Genomic DNA, 26,618 nt, shown 5'->3' with positions numbered 1-26,618 from the left:
TATACTTTTGGTACTTTAAGTACATTTTGATACCAATACTTTTGCACTTTTACTAAAGTACATTTTGAATTCCGGACTTTCACTTGTAACAGAGTACTTCTACATTGCAGTATTGATACTTTTACTTAAGTAAAACATTAGAGTACTTTTTTCCACGACTGGATATAGCCTACACCAAGAGAATAGTACAGGCCTGAATACTTGACCCATTCAAATGGCATTATTTGCCCCAAATCAATGTATTATTCTGAGTGATCACCTTTATCCAATGATGGAACATTTCTACCCTGATGGGAGTGGTCTCTTCCAGGATGACAACGCCTCCGTCCACAGCAGGGCACGAGGTGTCACTGAATGGTTTGGTTGAGTATGGAAATCCTATGAATCATAAAGCTGAGACCTTCACAGGCACCATATCTCAAATCCATTGAACAACTCCTAGAGCATTGGTTCTCAAAACCTTTTCATGTCAAGGACCCCCAAAATGATATGTATTTGGCCGCAGACCCCCCCCCCCCCCCTCCCCCATCTACGCATATCACTGCGTAGATATTAGTCTGGAATCTCTGAGTGGAACCTGGATATCTCCGAGGGGCAAATAAAAAAAAATGCCTCTGGTGATAAACCCGCCCCATTATTTGCATACCGGGCTCTGATTGGTCCCTCACAACTTCGGAGGGAGAGAAATAAAATCTCTATTGAGAGGGGCCAGACCTAATCTGCCAAGGGCATTTTTCTTTTTTTGCAAAGGCAGATTCGTCCGGAACCAGGCTACCCCCGGGGGTCCCCGGACCCCACTTTGAGAACCAATGTCCTAGAGTATGGGAGATTTTGGACCGACATGATCGATGCTCTCCACCATCATCATCATCCAAACCCCAATGAGGGAACATCTTTTGCTCGAATGGTGTTCTGGTCACTTGTGATAACCCGACTCCTTACTAAGACACTTAATGTTTTTTTTTTTCCTCTAATTTGTCACCAGTCTGTACTGTATATTTCATCTTTTTATGATACCTGTATCATAAAAAATACAGTATATATTTTTTTACATTCAAAAGGCTTAGATAGCAACACCGAAACTAATGTCAAATGGATATGAATAAATCAAGTACACAGTTTGTTCTTTGGTACAGTAGCAAGTGCTTGTGGTTTGCTTTTATCAGCATTTCGTTCTGACATGCACGTATCTCTGACTCATGGGACCAATCCGTATCCACATCATTGTGCATAAGCCCAATAGACCCCGTCAGGGGAGCTGCGTTGCTAGGGAACAGTTTGGATCCAAGTTTACTTGCTGCCAGCTGTTATTCACAAACTGCAACTTAAAAATAAGAATGAACTTGGACCCATTTAGATTAGAACATTGATGTTAATAGTAGGGTAAGTGTTTTTCTTTGGTTAAAATACATGTTAAATAGCTCTATATTCTGATATTACTCACAATGCTTTAGAGTGTTTTGTTCAGTAACAGGAGTATACTTGTCTCTCCTGCTCTTTATTACACAGAAAATGCATTTTCAGTTCGGGTTACCGATTTTATCCAATCTGGATAGAGAACTCAGTCAGGATACAGATGAAACAAAAAAAAAATGCAGAAATCGCAAGCTGCGTTCATGATTTCAGGCATTTTGTTGAAAACGGACCAATCCTGCAAACTTTGGAAGCCAACCTTAGCCAATGAGGATGGAATATGGGAAATCGGAAAGATCCGTGTTGATCACATGACTATAGAGATACTGTGTACCAATTTGCAAGACGTTTGGATAAAATCTGTAGGAGTAATATCCAAAAATGGGTTTTGCACAAATCGGCCTCCTGGTGGCGCTATAACAGGCCCATGTGAAACATTTGGGGCAGAGGTTCTGAATTGGCATCCAGGGAGGGTGTGTGTGTGCACAGTTTCGCAGCGACCGGGCCAACGGTGGCGGAGATTAGCTGCTAATGGACGGACAGGACACACGGGCGGACGGACGGACGGAACACTATACAAATGAAGCTGATAAATGGGTACTCTCTCCTGATTGGCAGAAATGTTGTCACCTACCTGAAAATGTATTTTCTGTTTATTAAAGAGCTGGAGAGACATGGAGACTCCTGTTACTGGACAAACACTCTATAGCAATCAGAATAGAGTGCTTTTAACACCTTTTAACCTCTTAACAAAATACTTTTTTGTTTTAACCCAAAAAATTACATTTACCCCTTTAAGTGTGAAAAACTCTATTTCGTGGAGAAAGAGGAAGGACGTGCACATCCAAAACTCAAAGTTGGGCAAGTGCTGAGGAAGGAGCAGCACTAAATAAAACAAACGAAACACTCGCACACTGTTGGGTGTTTCTTTTGTTTTACTTAACCTCTTGAACCCCAACATGCCTATTATGGGGAGAACATTCACCCAAAAATAGCAGATTTGGAGCTTGAGGTGTAGATGGGAGAGAGAAAAAAACGGGCAAAAGACTTGAGTTGTACCTCAAGTCTGTTTCACTAAAAGACTACTAGAGGGTGGTTAAAAGCTCTATTTCGGCCACACTTGTGGTCTTATTTTCATTTAGATTCTTCTGTTATTAAAAATAAAATTAAATAAAAAGACCAGAGCATAGTAGAATGTAGACAAATAACTATTATAGATAGTTAACGAATGTTGACTTCATGTCAGTCACTTCCTCCCTTCACACAGCCTCTGACTGTTGGTGTGATTTCCTCAATAAACAAAGTGCTACAAAACACAGTTGTGACCGAAATCATTCAGATGTCCTCAAAATGAGACGTTAACTTGCGTCTGGACGCATTAGGGCTTTTCATATAGCATAGCATTAGTATTTTTTTACTTTTAAAAAAGTTTCAAGATTGTAATTGTAGTGTAACAAGCTAGCTGAGAACTGTTTAAAAGGTAACAGGGTTGCGAACAGCACTCACACACGCCTTGCACATTTTTCTTTTGGTTTTCCTCTTGAAGACAGGGCTCGTGGAAAGGACCGCACAGACATAACGCATGCATTCTCTTGAGGAGGAAACAGAAAGCAAACATGTTAAATATAGTTGCTGTTGGGGCAGAAACCTTGTATCTCCATAATTCAACTTTTTATGTTTTTTTTTCATAAATGATTGTCCTACTTCGTCATGCAAGAGTGTCAAACAAAAGTAGCGAGATTTGCCGATCTACAAGCTAATGTGTTGCGGTGCGACAAGTTGTATGAGCTTGAAGATTGGCTACTTTCGATGCTTTTGTGACACACTAATTACATGATGAAGTACAGTAAGGCAGTGGTTTTCAACCTTTTTCGCGTGAAGGACCCCCAAATTGACACATATTAGCCCAGGGACCACCATTTGAAAAGATGTGCCAGGGACTCAACCATTTTGATTTCTTGGGGGTCCGAGTCTACACTGTATCATCATCATCAGTGTTCATTTAACTCTGAGTGTGTACAAATGGACTCTCAGAGTTACAGACATATAAGGGTCAATTTGGTTCCTAACTTAATTTGGCTGGGGACCCCCTGGAACCCCCTCAAGGACCACTGGTGGTCCCCGGACCACTGGTTGAGAACCACTGCAGTAAGGCATTCATTTAAAAAGAAACTTTATATGATACAAGTTTTCTGCCCGACAGCAATGATATGCTGAATATAGTTGCAGTACAAAAATAATCAGTAGAAAAACAAACGATCTCTGAGCTCAGTGACGCTAAGTGATTTAGCTAGAGCGGGTCACAATTATCATCCTGCCAGCTCCCTTTAAAACGTCTCTAGAGAGGCCATATTAACTTGATGCCTCTGGCATAGTTACAAAAACAAAACAAAAAAAAGAAATACTAGACAGTGCCAGCAGCAGAGCATATGGAGTGGTACACTTGTGCAGTGCCATTATACACAGTATAGTGCTGTTTGTAATTATGGGTAAACTTTGAGGCTCCTCTAAGACTGTTGTCGGTTTTAAAGTTCTGTCTAGGGCTGAGCAATATCTTTTTCTGCCGGGCAGAAACCTTTTTTCTCCATATTTTAACTTTTTGTGTTTTTTCGTAAACGAATGCCCTACTTGGTCATACTACAGCGTCACACAAAAGCATCAAAGGTAGCTGAACTGCATGCTCGAAACGTGCACGAAGCGATGCATTTTGTGATCGTCGATCTGTTACTTTTGCTATTTTTGAATTTTAATCCTGAAAAGTAACTGTTTTGGACATATGATATAAGGTTTTCCACCCGACAGAGACGATATAATATAATATCAATATTATATCCAAATAGACCCCGATAATGTCTGTGATTTTTGGATCTCGTAATACTGTGAAATATTGTAAGCGTTTTAATCACTTAAGCCATTGGTTCTCAAAGTGGGGTCCGGATACCCCCAGGGGTCCTTGAGGGAGTTCCAGGGGGTCCCCAGCTAAATGATAGATTAGGCACGAAATGGACCCTTATGGGTCTGTAACTCTGAGAGTTAAATTGACATAGATTTTACAATATAAATTGCGGTCCAAGTGATAGAAATGCCATTAAATGGGGGTCTGTAGCCCTAATGCATGTCAAACTGGTGATCCTTGAAATTAAAATGGTTGAGAATCACTCCTAGAGCCGTAAAAAATATTCTCTTATGGGGGTCCCTGGCATATCTTTTGAAATGGGGGTCCGCGGGCTAATAAGTGTCAATTTGGGGGTCCTTGACATGAAAAAGTTTGACTTAAGCCCTACCTTTCCAAAACAATAATAGTCAATCATAACGCTCATAAAGCATCGCATGTGCCGCGTTATGAGCATCATGATCGCGTTATGATCGGATTTTCCTTGCTATTGTGGAACAATTTTGAAAAAATACAAATTATTATCACAATGCATCCCTGTCATAATATCGATTGATATTGATATTAGATTTTGTCCATACCACCAAGCCCTAGTTATGTCCACTGCCTTTATACACAGCTAAGAGGCTTTATTTTGTCATTTGCGTGCCCCCCTTCACACGAAAAGTAGTTCCATCAAAAGGTTTCTGTTACTTGAGTGCATGAACCAGTGTTGCCATGTCTACTTATTATAAGCGACTTTGGGCTTGTTTGTCTGTAAGGTCGCTTGTATATATTGGTAGTTGCGGGTTGCGTTTTTTTTGGATGGTTTCTGGAGTGTAAGTTGCCTATTTAGGCTTGCTTCCAAATGTTGTTTAAACCAGTGGTTCCCACATTTTTTCATGTCAAGGACCCCCCAAATAAATATGTATGTGTTGGCGGACCACCGGCTGAAAATATGTTGGTCCAGGGACCGCCATACAAGATTTGTGTTGTTAAAATGTTTCTAAAATATTCCCAAGTATTAACTTTTTTCTTTCTAGATCTTTTGAAAATAGCCGATCTACAAGCTCACAGCGCGTTGCGTTGCTACGTGTTGTGAGCTTGTAGATCGGCTATTTTCAAATAGCCGCTATATAGCCTACGCGAGCGCGCGCGTGTGTGTGTGTGTTCGTTCACGTAGCCAAGTTGCTTGTTTCTCTCGCAAAACCTGGCAACACTGGCATGAACCAAGAACCTGGGAGTAAGATCGGGACAGTAACACAATGGAGTCGTTTCTAGGAGGGGTTTCGTTTTCGTCTCGGGGACCTAATTGCCAAAGCAAAGTTCAAGATACATTCATTTAGCTGACCGACAGGCACCGGCACCGGGTTGGCGTTCTCTCAGTGCGGGTTGCCGGGGACGCCGTTGGTCACGGCCTGTCTGCTCCACCTCCTCTGGCTGAGGAGCTTGCGGTTCTTTTGAACTTCCACCCGCACGTCAAAGACCTCCTGAATGGCTTTCCGGAAACAGTGGAAGTTGTAGTCGATAAGCCCTGGAGGGTACAGGAGAAAAAGGTACTTAATGAGGCACTTTAACACGTCACACTCCTCTGGGTTTGGATTGATTTCGCCCTCATTCTGCCCCTCGTTCGCTCGGCCACAGTCCCTAGCAGTGGGTGAGAATGTTGTGTAATTGACGTAAAAAGATGGCTTCAAATCCAATGCAATCCAGTTTATTTATAGAGCACATTGAAAACAGCAGCATTGAACCAAAGTGCTGCACCCACTCAGTAAAAAGAAATAGAAAACTAAAAACGAATTAAAACAATACAATAAAGGATTAAACCACAGGAAAGGATAAAACACATACACACATAACATTAATAAATATAAGAGACATTCGTGGGGAATATTTGACAGGAGTACCTATACTTTGTCTCCAGTGGTGGAAAAAGTACTCACATTTGTTACTTAAAAACGTACTTACTTTTTAACGAATCTATTTTCGAATAGTTGAAATATATATAGAGCTTAAGTGGTTAATGTATGTTTAATGATAAAAATGTAAATCTAAAAAGTAACTTGTAAAAAAAGTTTTCAAATATTTGTAGTGGAGTAAAAGTACAATATGTTCCTCTGAGATGCAGTGGAGTAGAAGTAAAAGTACTGAACATTTGAAATATTCCACTAAAGTAAAAATACCTCAAAACTGTACTTAAGTACAGTACTTGAGTAAATGTACTTAGTAACTTTACACCACTGTTTGTCTCATGTACTGGGGTTGAGTTTGTCCACCACTAGTCGGAACATATCCTGAGGCCAAAGCTGAACAACATGACACCAGTATAAGGTGTAATTGTACCAGAATTCGCCCAAGATATTTGGTGACCCAAGATATTTTTGGTGACCCGAGAAATCTCCAAATCTAATTGGCAGATTGCCAAGACACTTGTCTGTGCACTTACATTCTCCCTGGTATGCTATTTCAGCTATTTCAGTGGCCCCATGACCAGTGTTGTAGTGGTGATCTTTTGACTGGTGGGACGCTATTTTCATGGTGATTTTAATGATGACTTATATTTCATAGACTAACCACATGAAGCCAGAGGTCCACGCTGGAGCCACTCTGTGCTTAGAACGGTTCACATATTATGTTTTATAGTTTTTTGTAAGGATATTAGTCATTCCCCCAAATATGGATAGTGTCTGACACCATAGTACTGACGTAGTCATAGTGCCGATGTTATAGATGAGTGACATCAATATAGAACTAGAAAAAGTGCTCCTCGGAGCACAACTCTCCGCCAGAAGACTTGTGTTGGGAATGTTCTATCTGTATACGTGTCCTATCCGTCCTGTCTGTATAAGTGTCCTATCCCTCCTGTCTGTATAAGTGTCCTATCCCTCCTGTCTATGTAAGTGTCCTATCCGTCCTGTCTATGTAAGTGTCCTATCCGTCCTGTCTGTGTAAGTGTCCTATCTGTCCTGTCTGTGTAAGTGTCCTATCCAATTGTTACAGTATCCGCCATTTCTCAACCATTTCGTGATTGTTCCTGTCTTACCTCACTTTGAAAGAGGCACAGACTCTTTCAAAGTGACACACGTATTTATAGGCCGTTATACCGAACATAAGAGAACATTAGAACATGTTCTCTTATGTTCTAATTCTTACAAAAAATCTGTCCTGTCTGTATAAGTGTCCTATCCGTCCTGTCTGTATAAGTGTCCTATCCGTCTTGTCTGTATAAGTGTCCTATCCGTCCTGTCTATGTAAGTGTCCTATCCCTCCTGTCTGTGTAAGTGTCCTATCTGTCCATTTCTCAGCCATGTCAACTCGAAATCATGCTCGCTGGCTTGGGCGCTTAGCTGTTAACTAAGCATTTGTAGGATCGAGGCCTTCCCATCTAGAGAGGCTTTAGCTTAATTAAAGTATCTGCTTTGCATGCAGGATTGTTGGAACTGTCTTACCTCACTTTGAAAGTGGCACAGACACTTTCAAAGTGACACATGTATTTTATAGGCCGCTATACGTCACTAGCCAATCGGATCACACTATTTCACCGTATTGTCACGTGTCACGTGAGGCTTGACCAATGTTAGTCCCAGTTTCAGAAAGTGAAAACAAACTCTCCTGGCGGAGAGAATTATAAAAGAACTAGAGTGATAACTGGAAATCTCCGTCTTTGGGAACGGTGACGTCATGTGGCTCCTCTCCGTCCTTTCGCGTCATAGAGTTGTCTCGCATGGACATTACTCAGTGCGCGACCCTGTGCGCTAGCTTGTGCACAACCTCGCGAGTCGAGCCCATTGGTTCGAAACCGTTTTCCCTCGTTCATGTATTGGGCCCTGGCTGCACTAGGCTCTATTCACAGCAGCCATATTATGAAGACATTCACAGGTGTTACCAATGATACTAATGAAGGCTCTGTTCCATTTAGTCTAGCACAGTGGTTTCCACGACCCCCATAACTCTGAGACTGTACAAATGGAACCAAATGGACCTGTAAGGGGCCATTTGGAAGCCCATGAGGGTCCCTGGACCCCAACTGTAGACCCACTGGTGTAACTGAGTGTCTCCAGTGAGCCAACATGCACAATATCAGCACCCTGACTCTGTTTGACCAGAATGGAACAGAGCCTTCATTAGTAGCATTGGTAACACCTGTGAATGTCTTCATAATATGGCTGCTGTGAATAGAGCCTCTTCCCAGAGGCGGCCACCAGGCTGGGGTGGTCCCCTGTCAGCAGGGAGTGTTGGGCGACAGGAGTGGGGACGAAGGCTCTTCGTCCTCCCCGTAGGGGCTCCTCTCTGGCAGGTGAGCCAGTAGGAACACCATGTGACAACACTCATAAATGCGTGTGGGGAAATAATTGGCATAACGACAAGAAAAAGCTGGAAAAAAAAGCACACACACAAATAAAAATGACCCCGTCTTGTTTGGTTATGCTTAAAGGGATTGTAGGGAACATTAAGCCTAAATTTAAAAAATATGTATATATATATATTTTGCATTTTCTCCCCTCTATCAGCCACTATATAATGATGCTGGGGTGTTTTCCTTCATTGAAACACAGTCCTCTGTCTGAAATCCGTATTTTCCCTTCTGTTTATGTTCATGTTGTTTATGTCCGGGTCGTAAATTAACGCACGCATGTGCGTGTCCGTGCGCGTCCGTGCCCGTATCAACTTTTTACTTTCGGTTTTAAAACGCTCTCAAACTTATTTTTTGAGGCACATAATTTACTTTTAAAAAATCGTTTGGATAGAATTTAGTTGTTTAGCTTCATATATGTGGTCAATTTATCATGAAAGAGCCTATTTAAAAATATAAATTCAGAGAACCGTAGGGTCGGGCATTTCCGCGAATTGTATCCGCATAAGGCAACCTATTTTGGGCATGACTCATTTAAAAAGTCCCCCCTGCGTCACCCCCTGGTGGTCGGGGAAAAGAACTGCTGGAGGGGCGGTGTTTGACAACAGTTTTTTTCTTTGATTATGTCTGAACTCCCTACAATGCCTTTAAAGTCTTTTGAGCGTTTCCATACCAAGTTGATATTTTCATGATGAGTCGTTATTGTGAATTAGTGCCTTGACTGACAGCAGTGGATAGATAGGATTATCCATCCATCCATCCATCACTGCTTGTCAATCCGGAGATATACTGAAGCCTACCACCGGACTTTGTGACAGGTGCAGGTGCAGACTGGTGCTGGTGTCAAAAAAAGCTCTCAATCGTAAAAAAACAGAAAAAAACTACTTTGTAGGGAAATGCTCAAAAGAATTTCAGCTTGTCAGAAAATTAAGTGATGTTGTTGTCAAAATAATGTAAGCTAATAGGCTCTATGCACAGCAGCCATATTGGGAATGAATTGGGCCCCTTCCTTACTTCCTTCACAGGTGTTACCAATGATACTAATTAAGGCTCTGTTCCATTTAGTGTGGCACAGTGGTTGTCTTATTTTCAAGGACCCCCATAACTCTGAGAGTGTACAAATGGAACCAAATGGGCCCGTAAGGGTCCATTTGGTTCCATTTGTACACTCTCAGAGTTACACACCCACCATAAGGGGCCATTTGGGAAACAAAATGGAGTGTTTCTAGTGACCAGAACAGAGCCTTCATTAGTATCATTGGTAACACCTGTGAAGGAACTAAGAAGAGGCCCAATTTCTTTCCAATATGGCTGCTGTGCATAGAGCCTATTGGGTCAAATACCACCGTGTACAGTTAGCCCACAAAAGAAAGAGCCTCTTTCGTGTTTCGCCCAGGTGGGTGTAGTTATATATGCCTAACCCTAACCTCACAAAAACTATGCCATAACCGTAACCCTGCAGTATACCTTAGCCTCACAGAAACTATGCCTAAACCTAACCCTGGGTGTTCCCACGTGGGTGAATCACCTGGAAGAGAGGTTCTTTTGCGTCCCAATATGACAGACCACTCTAAAATCTTTGAATTGGTTCTGCAAAGACTTTTTTTTAAATTTTATCTCAGACTTTCCAGTCAGTTATAGCCACTAAATTCAATTTACAGAATAGATATCACAGTCCGTCCTATAGACCCCTTAACTCTCTCAGTGCCACGCCCCGAGATATCCCGAGTTTTTCCCGAGTACCCTCCCGGCCAGAATGGTGACGATCAGTCATCGGGGTCGTGTATTACATCGTATTTTAGCCCGATCAGAGATTGTCGAAAACGTCACTTCCTGTTTATGACTTATACAGTGTTTGGCCTGTGTGGGGGGGGGTTGAACGAGTCAGCGAGTGATTGAGGTGTCACTGTACTGCTCTCTGCTGGCCGATCTGTGCTATGTCTTTAAAAACGCAGAAAGAAAAACTATCTGAAAATTAAATGACAAAATAACCAAAAAAAAACGCTGGCACTGGGGGAGTACTTTATGAAAATACTCTGGCAGTCAAAGAGTTAACAGACGACGTCACACTGATAAGAACCAGTATGCGTGCAACCGTATGCGTGCAATGAAACCCATTCTATCAGGTCTCGCTAGGACGCGCCTCACTAGCCAACACACAAGAGGGGGTTGGCATCCCGAAACAACAGGTTGGGAATTGATTGCGTGAAACAAACACATGTGCGTCCAGTCTCAATGTTAGTAAACAAATAATTGGTCTATTGGTAAGCGGAGATCTCAAATACGTCTGGCTAGGCGAAAGACTACATATGGGAAGTAAAAAAAAAAAAAACACAAATGTATTGGAGTTCACAAATGACAAGCAGTTTGTAAAAATTGTAGTGTATTTTTATACAAAAGAAATATATACATAAATGCAACAACATCCTTAGTATCTTCCTGATGACAATAGCAATACTATTTGATTTACATATATATTTAAATAAGACGTTATGTGTGCATCAGAAATACATTTGTGAACCTTATATTATGTGGATTTTTATGCAATGATGATTTATATTTGTTGTGCATTGACAAATATTCCGTGGGGTCATTGACTGATCTGATCTCGGTAAATGTGAGCTTAACAATCATCTCTAATTGTGTTCCAAGGGTCAGCCATGCCCCACCGTCGAGCTGACGAACGAGGCGAGTGCTGTCGCCGATGCCCTTTGTTCAGAAGGGAGAATAATGGTGGTGCTTGGAAAAGGGGCATGTTCTAAAGAAGCGGCTCTTCGCACTGTCACACGTGGCCCTCGGGGACAGCATTGACACGTTCCAAGGGGGACGGACAGGATACGGTCCTTTGATCAGTGCAACACACGGAATTTATCAGTGAGAAATAAGAAGAAAAGAAAATAGATGGTGTGTTCTCTCCTCCGCGTCATCAGTGCCCATACCCTAGGTGGGGTTGGCAAAAGGGCCTTTCTGTGTGGAGTTTGCATGTTCTCCCCGTGTCTCCTAGGGTAGGTACCCTCACAAAAACATGCAGTAATCCTGGTCACTATACTGCCTCCCCCTGGCCAACCGGGGCGCCTGATTGAGGGGAAGGGAACTGGTTGGAATAACGTGTTCCTTCCACGCACTACGTCCAACCAGGGAAACTCTCCCCTGTCAGGTGACAAGCAGGTCAGTTGGCTCTCATGCATTGAAGGAGGCATGAGCTCGGCCCTGGCCTCCCTAGGTTGGCAGAGGGAAGGTAGTGCCCAGGATTACATAGACAATTGGCACTGGGTGTAAAAAATAGGGTTACAAAATTGTGGGATAAAAATTTAAGGAAAAAAAAAAATAAGAAGAAAAGGAAATCTGAAGTAGCCAGTGGAAGAAAAGCTTCTTGATTAACCCTTTAAGACCGGGAACTAATCTGTGTCATTTTAAGATTTCTTTGGCTATATAAAAATAGCAGATCTACAAGCTCATAGCACGGCACTGAGTGCCGCGCTACGAGCTTGTAGATCTGCTATTTATTTGTTTGAATTCTGAAAATGTTTGCAAATCTTTAGGTTGAATATATATATATATATACTTTTTTAAAGCTAAAGTTTTTAACTCAAATCTTTTTACAAATTCACTCAAAAAAAAAACCTCATAATGTTCCAAATATCTTGTAAATCCTAAAAAAAAAAAAATCCTAAAGTTTTATTTTATAATTTATTTTACTTATGTTGCTCATTATTATTATCAATGGTTTTCCAGCTTTTTGTGTCAAGGACCCCCAAAATAATATGTATTTGTCCGTGTGTATTTTGTCCGCGGCACTCGGTGCCGCGCTATGAGCTTGTATATCTGCTATTTTTGAATAGCCAAAGAAACCTTAAAATGACACGCATGCGTTTCCTTCCCGGCCTTAAAGGGTTAATTTTTGCTACTGTAGGTGTGACTTCACCCACACTGATATATACTGTAGTAGTATTGAGATAGCTGCCCGGACCCAGAATCTACAACAGACTATTTATCCTTTCTATTTAACAGTTTATTGATGTCACTAGTTTGTGATTTGGTTTCTTTTTACTTTTTATTTTCTTGATTTCTTACGCTCTCTACTTTACGTAGAGAGCACAACAATAGATATAAATCTACAGTATTCTATATTAAAATTGCCTAGAGGGTCAACCGACGGTGGATGGGAGGGCGGATTTGGATGTCACAAACGTAACATGCAGACCTGCGAGGTGTACCGTTGCGCCGATCCGCACTAAACTTGTCCACCAAAACTGGTCAGGGGTCTGCCATCAGGGACCATGTGTGGCACCTAGGGGCCCTGGGTGCGCACCACTGCCCCCCCCCCCCCCCTCTGTGTTCTTATTGGCTGGGCTTTAAACAGCCATAACTCTAGTTCCCAGCATGCTAAACGCCCCAATCTGCGTATGTGCTCTTAGACGACCAATAGGGACAGGCTTCCAATTTCATCAACAAAGACAATTTCAGGTTTATCCTTCCTTTTGTCAGTCGGTTTGTCGGATTGCCTTGAAACTTCACCCACACACACTCTCTGAGGGGTGTGTGGGTGAAGTTGGTGTGAATTGTTCACTTCCGGTTTTACCAGGAAGTGGTCGTACAGGCATTACAGTGGACCTGGGTGCTGCAAGTGCATCGCTACACGGCAGAAGTGTTATAGCAGTGTTTAACACTTAAATGGCCATAATTCAGTGACCATTGCTCTTATCAGCGCAACATAGGACTAGGTTTGAAGGCCGCATAGTGGCCTAAAAATCTAGTGTATGACAAGGGCTACAAAATAAATGGATTCACTTGATTGGTTTATGAACTTGATGAGCTGTATTGATTCCATATCAGTTAACCACTTGAACCCATATTCTGGGGGAGAACATTCGCCTAAAAATGTGTGAGCTTGTAGATCGGCCATTCTTGGCGTAGAGTGATAAAAGAGCGTACCAAGCACAGTTACAACTCAGGTCTGTTTCACTAAGAATAGAGGGTTTACGTGGTTATGGTAAAGAGTTATAATTCTAATTCAACCGAAAGTTTCAGTATAGAGTATGTACATAAGCAACTTACTGTACTTAATCTTGAATAGCACATAAGGCCTCCTACATATTTATACTTCACTGTAATTAGCTCCACATTCACAGAGTGGCTGCTACACGCCCATTATTGATTACATATTCATCTGCATGCATACGTTGTGTCTGTCTGAAGGTTTAAGGGCCTAAATACAGTATACTTCACTTTAATTACATGGAAGATGTGAAAATGGAGGGGCAGTATACTGTACCATTATAGTTGCTGTCTGGAACAAACCATGCATCTTTTCACCTGTTCATGTTTTTTTCGTTGTTGTGTAAAGTAATACCCTACTTCAGGGGTCGAAAACGTTTTGAGGCCAAGAACCCCCTAGCTGAGAGAGAGATGAAGCAGGGACCCCCTCTATATTGTATAAAATTGTGTTTCAGATAAACTTTTTCTGCTGTTTTTGCCGTCTACACCAATAGCTCTTTGCCAAAAATAGCAGATCTACAAGCTCATATGGCCTCGCAGCGCGAGGCCATGTGAGCTTATATATACAAAAGTGATATATATATATACAAAAGTGATATTTAGGCCCTTTCAACTCAGGGCAGGGGCGTCAACACATTTTTCAAAGGGGGCCATATTTGAAAATATGAAAATACCATAGAACCGATCACAAAGTCACATCAAATGCATCGCATTACGACAATGTTATTTAACTACAGTGCAATATTGTAGCCAAATGTAACTTCATCCATCTGTGCTGTAAGCAAAACAAAAGGTAACCAGCTGTGAAAAGATCTCTACTACTCTCTACTACAAAAGAAAAACAATAAAATAAAAAAACATAAACAATATCCTTTCTTTCGCATCTTGAGAATGAGGCAACACAATACAAGCAGTTAGGACTGAAGTTCTACTGAGAAATCTGTCTATCTGCCCAGGTTAATTTCAAAACATCAAAATATGAATTTCACTATGCTGCAAATAATACATTTCAGGAGGGAAGCCGCGGGCCATATAAAGTCTGCCCTCGTGCCACAATTGGCCCCCGGGCCGCACTAGGGGGCAGGTCAGGATTTAAATGGTGGAGAAGATGGTTTTGCTGCATTTAGTGAGTAGGTGAGAGAAACGGGGGTGATGGTGCATTACCTTAGACCAGCGGTTCTCAACATGTGGGCCCCAGCCCACTGGTTGGCCGTGAGGATATTGCAAGAGGGCCCCGAAATAATTGGCAAAAACACTACACTAAATATATGTTAAAAAGATAAGAAAATAAATCATGGTATTTTTTTCTTTAAAACCTTGAAACATTGGTTTTCATTGCGATACCGATAAATAGTAACTTAAACTATACTGCGTTAATTCCATTGATCGAAGCTGCAACACAATCAATTGATTGATCATTAACCCATTGAGACCTCAAGCCGATTCTACATGTCTCCTAAATCCCAACAGTTTTCTGAAAAACGTATGTTTCTATATCAGTGGTGCTCAATCTTTTTCATGTCAAGGACCCCCAAAACTTTATGTATTTGGCCGCGGACGACCATCAAAATATTTTGTTCCAGGGACCCCCAGAAGCAAAGATTTGAGTTAAAAATGTTCGCTTTAAAAATATATATTCAAAGATTTGCACACATTTTCACGATTTAAAAAAAATAGCAGATGTACAAGCTCGTAGCGCGGCACTCGGTGCCGCGCTATGAGCTTGTATATCTGCTATTTTTGAATAGCCCAAAGTGTAAATGCTGTAAATGCTTTTTAGCTCAAATAAAAAAATGACACAGTTCCAGGTCTTAATGGGTTAAAATGAGCTCTGAAACATACAATTTTCAACTGGGCCCTGATCCAGAAAAGGTTGAGAACGTATTAGACCACTGAATTCATCCTGACATGACAACAAAAGCATAGCAATGTATATACAGTACATCTCTCATTCTACCGCTGCGAGAAGTCGACAACGAAAAATCCCCACCAGTATTTCTGATGGTACAGTATATCCGCCAGGACTTCTGATGACTTGCTTCGGCCCACACAGCGAAAGCCAAACAGTGAGCCAGAGGGTGCAACAGAGTTGGCTTTGCAATATCCACTTTCTTGCCACCTTCTTGCATCAGCCAGCTAGCCTTGACAGCTTGTTTCAAGCCTTAGCACAGTGACCATTACCATTTCTTATTTTTGCCCACGGATGAAGTGCAGACTTTTCCTCCCCTCCTAACATTATACATAACAACACTACACTTTGTGAATCGGCTGGCGTTGGGGGCTGACACAACTCGCACAGCATGGACTGTGTTCTACACCACAAAACAGACACTGTAGCTGCACACAAGAAAGTCACTTGGTGTCCAAATTACCAAACTAAAAATGTACTAATAATGTCACCAACACTGGAATGACATGACCGGGGATTCACCTCCACCTACCCACTTGCCTTCCGGCGACACAAGCAACCTGGACAGGCTGGCTATAGCTCCCTCGCGGGGGCTATACTCTGAAAGGGGCGGAGGAGGTGATGAAGGTGTTTATGGCGAGGAAGCCGGACCCAATTATGGACAACCACTCATATCCCCGGCTCCAATAGTCTCTATGCACAGCAGCCATATTGGAAAGAAATTGGGCCTTTTCCTTACTTCCTTCACAGGTTTTACCAATGATACTAATGAAGGCTCTGTTCCATTTCATGTAGCACAGTGGTTCTCAAAGCCTTTAATTTCAAGGACCCCCGTAACTCTGAGAGTGTACAAATGGACCATTTGCACACTCTCAGAGTTACACACCTTTTAAGGGGCCATTTGGAACCCCCCTCAAGGAACCATGAGGGTCCCTGGACCACACTTTGAGACCCACTGGTGTAGCAGAGTGTTTCCAGTGAGCCAACATGCACAATATCAGCACCCTGACTCTGTTTGACCAGAATGGAACAGAGCCTTCATTAGTATCATTGGTAACACGTGTGAAGGAAGTAAGAAGAGGCCCAATGTCTCTCCAAAAATGGCTGCTGTGCATAGAGCCTATTAGAGATTGTGGGAAGGTTTAGCAGCAGGGGTAATGATAGATGGTTGATGTCGGGCAGAAACATTCTTATCTCTAGATCCTAACGTTATGTGTTTTGTTCGTAAATGAACGCCCTACTTGTTCACCCTACAGCGTCACACCAAAGCATCAAAAGTAGCAGATCTACAAGCTGGAAACGCGACGCGTTTTGAGCTTTTACATTTGCTACTTTTGCTATTTCTGTCTCCGCCAGGCCGAAGGCATGGTGGAGAGTATGTTTTCACTTTGTCCGTCCGTGTGTGTGTCCGTCCGTCTGTGAACACCTAACATTGGTCAAGCTTCACGTGACATCACAATATGTAATATAAATAGGTAAGACAGAATTAATCAGGAACAGTACTTTCTTTTACCACCTCGCCTGGCGGAGACCTGTGCTCCGAGGAGCACATTTTCGAGTTTTATTTATCAAACTCAAATTAAGAAGGTTCTCCTCTGTAATTTCACTATGCACGCTTCTAGATTTACATCCACCGACTTTGTGTTTTTCTTTAACGTTTGCAAACAAGAGAGATGTTAGCAGGTAAAGTGTCCAGCAGCTCTCTCAGCAAAATGAGAGGTTTGAGCAGGTCTTAAGAGTCTCAAGGGAGGCACAGAAGAACATGCGATATGACAGTAATATCCTGTAGCAGACATGAATGAGATAAAACAGTTTCGGTACACAATCCATAGACAATAACTCTGTTCTGGATGTGTAACCTTGACAAACATCAAATGCAGTCACAAGATAAACTGTCCATATTTTGACATTATGATTTCGTATAACGGTTAGGTATACCTAACATAGGTATACAACATATATTGTATAATTGGTAAAAGAGGTGTTTGAACTGAGCTGTGCCATTGGTCCCCTAAAATCATAAATTCCCTGATAGTATTTTCTGCATGCATGATAGAATAGAATATACCATAATGCATAACAGTGGTTCTCAAACTGTTTTGGCTTCAGTACCTGATTTCTGAATCCGAGAAACTTCGGTTCAAACGACCAATTTCCAAAATGTATTCATTATTTATAAGGATGCCAAAATGATAAAATAGCTACTGTTTTTTCCACCTTATTTGAATTTCCAGCATTTAAAATGATCCGTTGCGGGTCCGTTGAGGGAACCGTGAGCAACTACAAGGTCAAAGTAGTCCGGAGCAAAAGATGGAACTCAATGAATATTCCGCTCTGCATATGGACGGACACTCATTAACAACCATATGAAAAGTGGATTTTGAGATGAGTGGAGCGGGGCGGATGCTTTGACACAAGGTCACATGCAACTATGATAAATAACTGAAATAATAAATACCAGAAAGCATGGAGTCACTCTCTAAGCATTTGGACTTACTGTACATATTACGGTGGAGTTGGATTAGCAGGTTAATAAAAGAATATTGTTGCTGTCGGGTAGAAACTTTTTTAACTTTTTATGTTTTTTCATAAATTAATGCCCTAGTACGGTCTCACACAAAACTAGCAAGAATAGCCAATCTACAAGCTCAAAATGTGCCGCATTGTGACGTGTTTTGAGCTTGAAGATCAGCTATTTTTTGCTCATTTTGAATTTAATTCCAGAAAACTAACAGGTTTGGACACCAGACAGCAACGACATGCAAATATGCAATAATATGTACATACATTGTATTTAATGAATATACAACTTCCGGAAGGCTTGTTGTACATTTTGTTAACACAATTAAATGAACACTTTCTAATGTGCCATTTAAGCTAAAGGCTACACAGTTGCTACAGAACATTTATTTAGGGCTTCAACTATCCATTATTTTCTTAGCGATTATTCTATTGATTATTTTTTTGGACCAATGTAAAGTATTAGCAAGAGCTTGTGATTAAATAATAACTACATTGGATCCATTGGAACGCAGTTTCATTTTTTTCTTGTTCCTATAAAGGCACCGTTTTGTCCATAATACAAGGTTTCCAGCCGTCAGTGACGATTTAACGTGTAAGGTTAATATGAAGAAAAAGAAAAGAAAGACAAGAGAAAAAGGAGTGGGCCAAATACAGACACCCTGGGGGACGCTGGTCAGCAAAATATATAGCCTTCATTTCTTCAACCACTTTACTGTTAACCTGTTCAAACCGGGAAAGCATCTGTGTAACCACTTACACCATTATTTTATACTTTGGCTATTCAAAAATAGCAGATATACAAGCTCATAGCGCGGCACCGAGTGCCGCGCTGAGCTTGTAGATCTGCTATTTTAGAAAAATCGTGAAAATGTGTGCAAATCTGAATATATATATTCTTTAAAGGGAACATTTTTAACTCAAATCTTTGCTTCTGGGGGGTCCCTGGAACAACATATGTTGAGATGGGGGTCCGCGGCCAAATACATATCATTTTGCACATTTGTAGAATCCCCAGAAGCAAAGATTTGAGTTACAAATGTTCGCTTTAAAAATATATATATATTCAAAGATTTGCAAAAAAAAAAAAAATCATGATTTTTAAAAAAAAATAGCAGATCTACAAGCTCATACAGTAGCTGAGCTTGTAGATGAGCTTGTATATCTGCTATTTTTGAATAGCCCACAGTATAAGATAATGGTTAAAAGTGGTTCAAATCTAAAATGCGTTCCCGGTCGTATTGGGTTAAGTGGTTCATGAAGAAATGAAGGTAATACATCAACGCTAAGCTGAACCGACCTTTCCTCTCGAAGCTCTCCTGGCGCAGGAAGCACACCATGGCCAGGAACTTGGTGACCTCCTTCAGGTACATGACGGTGGTGTTGTTCAGGTGGATGATGGCCATGGACTCCTTGTCGTACGGGGAGCAGCCCTCGTCTTCGGCCAGACTGAAGGGGCCCACATGAGGAGGAAGACAAACATTAAAAAAGGTCATTTATTTATTGTGGTAAAGTGAAGCACACTGCCCACCACGGTGGAGTCTAGGGGTCTCAATCCACTGCAGTGCATCCGCCTTTGTCGAGCAGCCATACAAACACTATTGCCCCGTGTTTGGAGGAGGGTGTTCAATGTACAAATGTATGCTTTGAGCTTTGAGCAAGGTTCATGTCTGGTCAAGAGACATGTTTGAGTCTAACACGTGTTAAAGGGATAGTTCACCCCCAAAATGACTTTTTTTCCCCTATCGATTACTCACTCCATGGAGACTTGAATTCAAAGATATTTTTAAAGTTTTTGTCGCATTCCTAAGCTAACAATTTAATGCCGAGCAGTGGGTTCCGGTAGGAGACACAAAGAGTCTCCTTTGTGTCTCCTACCGGAACGCAGTGCTCGTCATCAAATCTGTGTAACCGATAGAAAATAAGTAATTTTTTGGGTGAACTACTCCTTTAACACAAATACCTTGGGGTCATATTGAATCCAAATCTGGCTTTTAAAAAACACCCCAAGAATGTGACAAATTATACAATTAAATTCAATCTGCAAAATCTTGAACAGATTAGCCCTTTTTAACAACTAGCCGAAAGCTAAAATAGTCCCTGGAGAAAAGATAGATTTACAAGACTAAAACAATTAAGACTTATTAACCGCTCAATGATGTTTAGCCAAAATTGACTTAGTAATACAAATGCACATTTTAAATTAAAGCCATTAACAGGAACATGTCATCTGTTTATGTACAATATAATGACAGAAGGTGTAAATAGACAGTATGGTCCTTTAAGGAATAGGAGTTCAGAATAAGATCAAGATGGGGGATGCATATTGTCTGAAGAGGAGAAGAAGAAGAGAGAAACACATCTCATACATGCAGAAGTAATTAACCAATTTAACCACTTCATCCATTTATGCTGGCTATTAAAACATAGCAGATCTACAAGCTCATAGCGTGTCACTTTAGCAGGGACGGATTATGGCTTGGGCAAAGTGTGCACGTGCACAGGGCCCTGAGCCAATGGGGGGCCTTGGATTTAATAGGATTTAAAAAAAATATATATAATATATATAATATATATATATACCCTAACCCTAACCCTAAAACCGAAATAAAGTAACCAAAAAACGCCCCAAAACGCCCAATATAACCGCAATAACCGCGAAAAAATCCGCGAGCACGCGGGGGGGGGGGGGTCCGTTACGATTTTGTGCACAGGGCCCATTTCCACTTTAATCCGTCTATGCACTTTAGTGTCGAGCTTGAAAATCTGCTATTTTTGAATAATTTAGATTTTTTTTTTAACATACATCTTCTCATCTGCGGGTCCCTGGTACAAAACCTTTTCACATGGGGGTCTGCGGCCAAATACATATCACTTTGGGTGGAGTGAACAGGAGTTCAGAGTAAGATCAAGTTGGGGACAGTGTTGCCAGATTCTGTGAGAGAAACAAGCAACCAGGTCTAGGAAAACCAGCCCAAAAGAAGCGACTATGGGCCACCTGAGCACTTGTAACATATACATCAGCTATTTGAAAATAGCAGATCTACAAGCTCACAACGTGTCGCGCTGCGACGCGTTGTGAGCTTGTAGATCGGCTATTTTCAAATAAAATCTTGCGGGGCAATTATATATAATAAGCAAATCTGGCAACCCTGGTTGGGGATGCATATTTGTATGAGGAGAAGAGAGCAACAGATCTCAGATAGAAAGGTGGGGACGGGAGGTGAAATGGAAAGCAGCACATGAGCACATCTCATCAAGAAAGAGTGAACAGCAGGCCATGAAGGTGAAAAGCAAAACACTTGGAGGCTCACCAACTATTTGTCCCTGAGGCTGGACAAAAACACCTGAAAACTAGAAAAAGTGCTCCTCGGAGCACAGGTCTCCACCAGGTCAGGTACGTTATTCTGGCCTCCTGGTGGCGCTATAATAGGCCAATGTGAAAATGGTGCCATTTCTTCTTTCACGGCAATCAGACACTGCATTCATGATTTGAGGCATTTTGTTCCAAAAATGTGTTTTGCTAAGTTAGACCTGCTAGTGGCGCTATAACAGGCCAATGTGAAAAGGGTCGCAAGCTGCGTTCATGGTTTGAGGCAGTTTGTTCAAAACGGACCAATCCTGCAAACTTTGGATGGCAACCTTAACCAATGAGGATGGAATATGGGAAATCGGACAGATCAGGGTTGATCACATGACTATAGAGATACTGTGTACCGATTTGCATGACGTTTGGTTAAAAACTGTAGGAGTAATGTGAAAAAATGGGTTTGCACAAATCAGCCTCCTGGTGGCGCTATAACAGGCCCATGTGAAAAATTTGAGGCAGAGTTGGCATCCAGGAAGTGTGTGTGCACAGTTTCGCAGCGACCGGGCCAACGGTGCCAGAGATTAACTGCTAACACACGGACAGAACACACGGACACACACACGGACACACGGACGGACGGACGGAGGGTAAAACATACTCTCTCGCCAGGCCGAAAGATTAAAAGACCCAAACTGCAAATACGCCCTTGTAGTTTTCTATTGCACTAATGCATATACTGAATGTGTATTTTGCATATGTGTATAGGCCTACTGTACCTAAATGCCAATGTTTTTCTTTTCCTTTAATATATTATTATTACTATGGTAAGACTTTATATCAAGGTCAGGTCTATAATGCGTTATAACCACATTTATAATGCGTTGTAATGCACTTATAAGGCATTATAACACTTGTTACAAATGTTTATAAGTATGCATAACAACTTATAACAAGGTTGTAGTGACCACATATCCTTTAGTTAAAAAACAACTTTTCCCATTTGTGTGAGTCACTCTTAGACAGACTGAAATAATAGACACTTGTTGGTTGAAGAAAAGAATGTCCATTCCAGGTTTGTTTAAGTTTCAAATTAAAGATGTCTATTTTCCTCCTTTACAGAGATGCAAACCATGAAAAGAAAACTAAACTTGTAGTAGAATAAAATAATAGATTAGTTAAAACTCCTGCACGCAAACAAGGTGTAAAGACTGTGCTTCTCAGTCTGTCACGCCCCTAGCATGACGCACATGTCCTTATAAGGGAGACCTGCCAGGGGTTGAGCACACTACAGCCATTAGTAGCCACAACCATACAAGGCCAATAAATAAATAAATAATATTGAATATAGAGAACTGGCTCCTACAAAGGTTTATGAAGTATTATAACTTATGATGATACTATAATGTATAAGTGCTGGTCATAACGCATTATAAACTCAGTGGAACAGCATATTATAAAACACTTTGTATGTCATTTTTAAAAACAATTACATCAATGACTTGATTATTTTACACCGAGTCGCACTTCAGTGTTGAAAAAATATTGGAAATAGCAGACGGTAATCGGTTATTTTTCATAACCGATTAAATCATTTAGTTCGATTCATGGCTGTTAGTGATGTGCGGGTCGGGTTTTTTCATGACCCACCCCGCCCCCCAACCCGCCTCAACCCGCCCCGCGAACCCATATATAAATCTATGGCTCAACCCGCCCCGTGACCCGCGGTAAAAAAAAAAAAAACGTAAAATCATGAATGAAAATAATCTTCAAGTATACACCCCAAGTGTATTCAAACTGTTTTATTGTTATTATTCTTATTCTTATTAGGAATAAAGACAAAACAAGAGCATGTGATTTTTTATTATTTTTTGCGTGTGAGAGCGGCTGACCCGTTCACCCGCAGCCCGCATAATTGCCTCTGAAATCCTGACTCGACCCACCCGCGCCGCGGGTTGACCCGCAGGTCCCGCGGGTTACGGGTCGGCCCGCTCATCACTAATGGCTGTACTTGAATCTTGAATACAGTAGTACCACACAGAGGTTTACTCTGTCTGAGTCCAGCAGGGGGCATAGGCAGACTGGAAGGTGGTGGTGGGGGGGGGTGGGGGGAGGCTTTGACATTACATTACATTACAGTCATTTAGCAGACGCTTTTATCCAAAGCGACTTACAATAAGTGTATTCAACATAGGTAGGGAACGAAAACTACTAATCACCAGAAGTCTTAAGTGCATTTTCTGCAAAAACAAGCAAAAAATGCATGTAACTGTTCCCCCAGTTACATTGTAACTGGTCTCTCAATTTTAATCTATTACATTTTTTGGATTTCTTTTTTGAGGGGGGGGGGGGGGGGGGGGGGGCGAAACTCAAAGAACAAAAGGAAAAATCTCCATCTGATGAATATTAAACAAGTGGAAAAATGTAGCTCTCCGTCTCCTGCATTAGCACCCTCCTCCGCGTCTTTTAGTCTTTGATCTGCGCGGGACACTCCGTTCTCTATGAACGTACATTAAGCCCGTCCGCAGCTTCAACTGGTGGTGTTGTGAATGTGATACAAGCAGAATCCAGAAGAGATGCTAATAAAATTTATTTTCGCAACTTTGAAAACTGGGTCACTCGCGTTAGACGAGCCCTGGGCTCCGTTTTCTGTCAATAACCCCGAAAAAAAAGAGAGCGGTGTAAAGGACTCACATCCCATCTGCACTGTTTAGACCTAGGACTGCCTGTTCAGCCGTTATTATATAATAGAAATCCCAGGAATGCGAAAAAGCAGCACTCCATTTAGTACCTGAACGCGTGTTAAAAGTCCAGCTCTCATGTTTTGGCCAAAGGCTACGATGATAATTTTGATCGGTGAGGCAGAGATCAAATTGAGCACAGATGTACTGTATAGCTAACACCATTCTAAGGTGCAACGGCAACAACCCAAATTCCCACAAAGGCAGACAGACACCAAGTCCATCTTGACTGGTTGGGAAAACATAAATACACAGTCAAACCTATAAAACAGATTTTCTTTCATCACTAAACCCTGCAGTTGACTTGGTCTTCTCCTTTTCCCCCGCTACTCCAAATCTCTTTTCCAAATATAGCCGATCTATTCAAAACGCGTCACATCGTGACACCTTTTAGGATTTAACTCTGTTATTTGGGGTGAATGTTCGTCTATATCATGACATGCCCAGAATAGGGACCAACCCGCCTCAACCCGCCCCGCGAACCCATATATAAATCTATGGCTCAACCCGCCCCGTGACCCGCGGGACTCTGCACTGTTTAGACCTAGGACTGCCTGTTCAGCCGTTATTATATAATAGAAATCTCAGGAATGCGAAAAAAGCAGCACTCCATTTAGTACCTGAATGCGTGTTAAAAGTCCAGCTCTCATGTTTTGGCCAAAGGCTACGATGATAATTTTGATCGGTGAGGCAGTGATCAAATTGAGCACAGGTGTACTGTACTGTATATAACACCATTATAAGGTGTAACGGCAACAACCCAAATTCCCACAAAGGCAGACAGACACCAAGTCCATCTTGACTGGTTGGGAAAAAATAAATACACAGTCAAACCTATAAAACATATCAGCTTTTCTTTCATCACCAAACCCTGCAGTTGACTTTTCCCCCTCTACTCCAAATCTCTTTTTAGCTCAAATCTAAAAATAGATGTGTTCCAGGTCTTAATGGGTTAACAAACTTCAAATGGACCATTACATTTCAAACTGGGGGTCCTTGAAATTAAAAAAGGTTGAGAATCACTTTTGTTAAATATTCTTATCCGTCAGTGCCGACTCCATCCAAAGTGCACGACGAACAGCATTGCGATGCAACAGATGTCAGATGTAATGGCAATCATATAGAAATTAATAAAAAGCTGTCTCATATTTTATGAGATTTCTATCGCTTTCAATGCCCATTGGTCCCGACTCCTGGCACAATGCGGTGCATGCAAACACGCTAAGAACAATTCCTGCACGGCATGTACAGTATTTCAAACAGGAGAAAGGAAATCAACACAGGGCCAATGCAGTATTAATGGAAAAGGGTCAGCGTCTAGTGCATTATTTATTTATTTGTTTTCAAAACAAACAAGAAATAATTACATTTCGGCGAGGAAAGCTATTCAATTTAGGCAGCCGAGGGACATTTTTTTCCTGCCATTTTAGAGTGCCAACTCCTTTGCATGCCAAGTTGCTCACAAGAGTGGCCCATTAGCTAAATGAAGAAAAAGAGAGAGAAAAAAAAGAAAAATACTCAATTTACTAAAGCCTCTAATTAACATTAATACCACAGCTGTTTTCTTATGATAATGATGGCAGCCCTCCGTGGAGTAATCTGTCAACTAGGGCAACCGCTAATACAATGACTGCAACTTTTGTTGAATGTGTACCCAATTCAGGCACGCACACACAACCCGCGACAACCCGCACGAAATAACACAGCAAAACAGTAAACAAATGGAAACGCAGTTAAATCCTCTGGGAGAGCATAAATTGTCTCTCACGGGTGCCTTTGGGTCCATTGAGTACAATGTAGGCTACTGTAGGGTGTCTTCCCTGCAGCACAACCAGGACCACATAATCGCAAGAACACTCAGGTTGAGTCATCAACAATGGTGACTCAACATGAGTCATCCCCTTTCTCCAAAAGGTTATCTTTTCTCTTTCCCTCTCCATGTACAATGTTAAGAAAGAGCTTAGCAACAAAAGACATTTTAAACTGCTCGTATTGCATGTTTAAATAGTAACTCACGAGCTTACTGAGAAATACTCCACTAACCACAACGCTAAAGTGTAATAATGTCGACATATCTGATTAGTGTATAGCTCGCGTTACTATGGAAATATCCCCCCCTAAGCGAATGTCACGCCTGGAGTACGATAGCAAATCGAGCACGATAGCTGAAATCACTACCATCTACAATATTTTACAACATTATCAACAACATCAGCACTACAATAAAGACAACGATTAAAGTTAGAAAGAAGCACGCTAATAAATTGTTTTGGCTGGAATCATTGGAGAGGTATGTGCAATGGCGCTTGTACCTTCGCCTTTTTTGCAGTTTCCAAATATGTTCATGAATAGAATCATAATATGTTTTATGTTCATGATTAACCAGGAGCCTGATTGGCTTGGTTCCACGCTTGAAATCCTTAATATAAGGATTTCCGAAATGTCTTTGGAGAAATCAACAGGCTTTCTATCTGTGGAATCTAAGCCAGTGAACAAAATGTCAG

General features: G+C 41.4%; 1 protein-coding gene across 1 annotated transcript in view; it reads right to left on the bottom strand.

The window, feature by feature from the left end:
- Positions 1-4,531: 4,531 nt before the first annotated feature.
- The window catches only part of LOC311036970 (ras-related GTP-binding protein D-like), a gene marked incomplete at its 5' end in the record, with an annotated part of 74,304 nt that continues 52,217 nt past the window's right edge, over positions 4,532-26,618 (bottom strand). The window contains 2 exons of the mRNA XM_084045976.1: positions 4,532-5,819; positions 19,367-19,515. Of these exons, the coding sequence (XP_083902102.1) occupies positions 5,668-5,819; positions 19,367-19,515 (301 nt within the window). The 3' untranslated portion in view covers positions 4,532-5,667. The remainder of the gene's footprint in view (positions 5,820-19,366; positions 19,516-26,618) is intronic.

The sequence above is a fragment of the Gymnoscopelus microlampas genome (genome assembly GCF_963454915.1).
Source record: "Gymnoscopelus microlampas genome assembly, chromosome: 20".
NCBI classification, from domain to species: Eukaryota; Metazoa; Chordata; class Actinopteri; order Myctophiformes; family Myctophidae; genus Gymnoscopelus; species Gymnoscopelus microlampas.
Note: the sequence above shows the minus strand (reverse complement) of the source record. Positions and strands in the feature narration are given on the sequence as shown.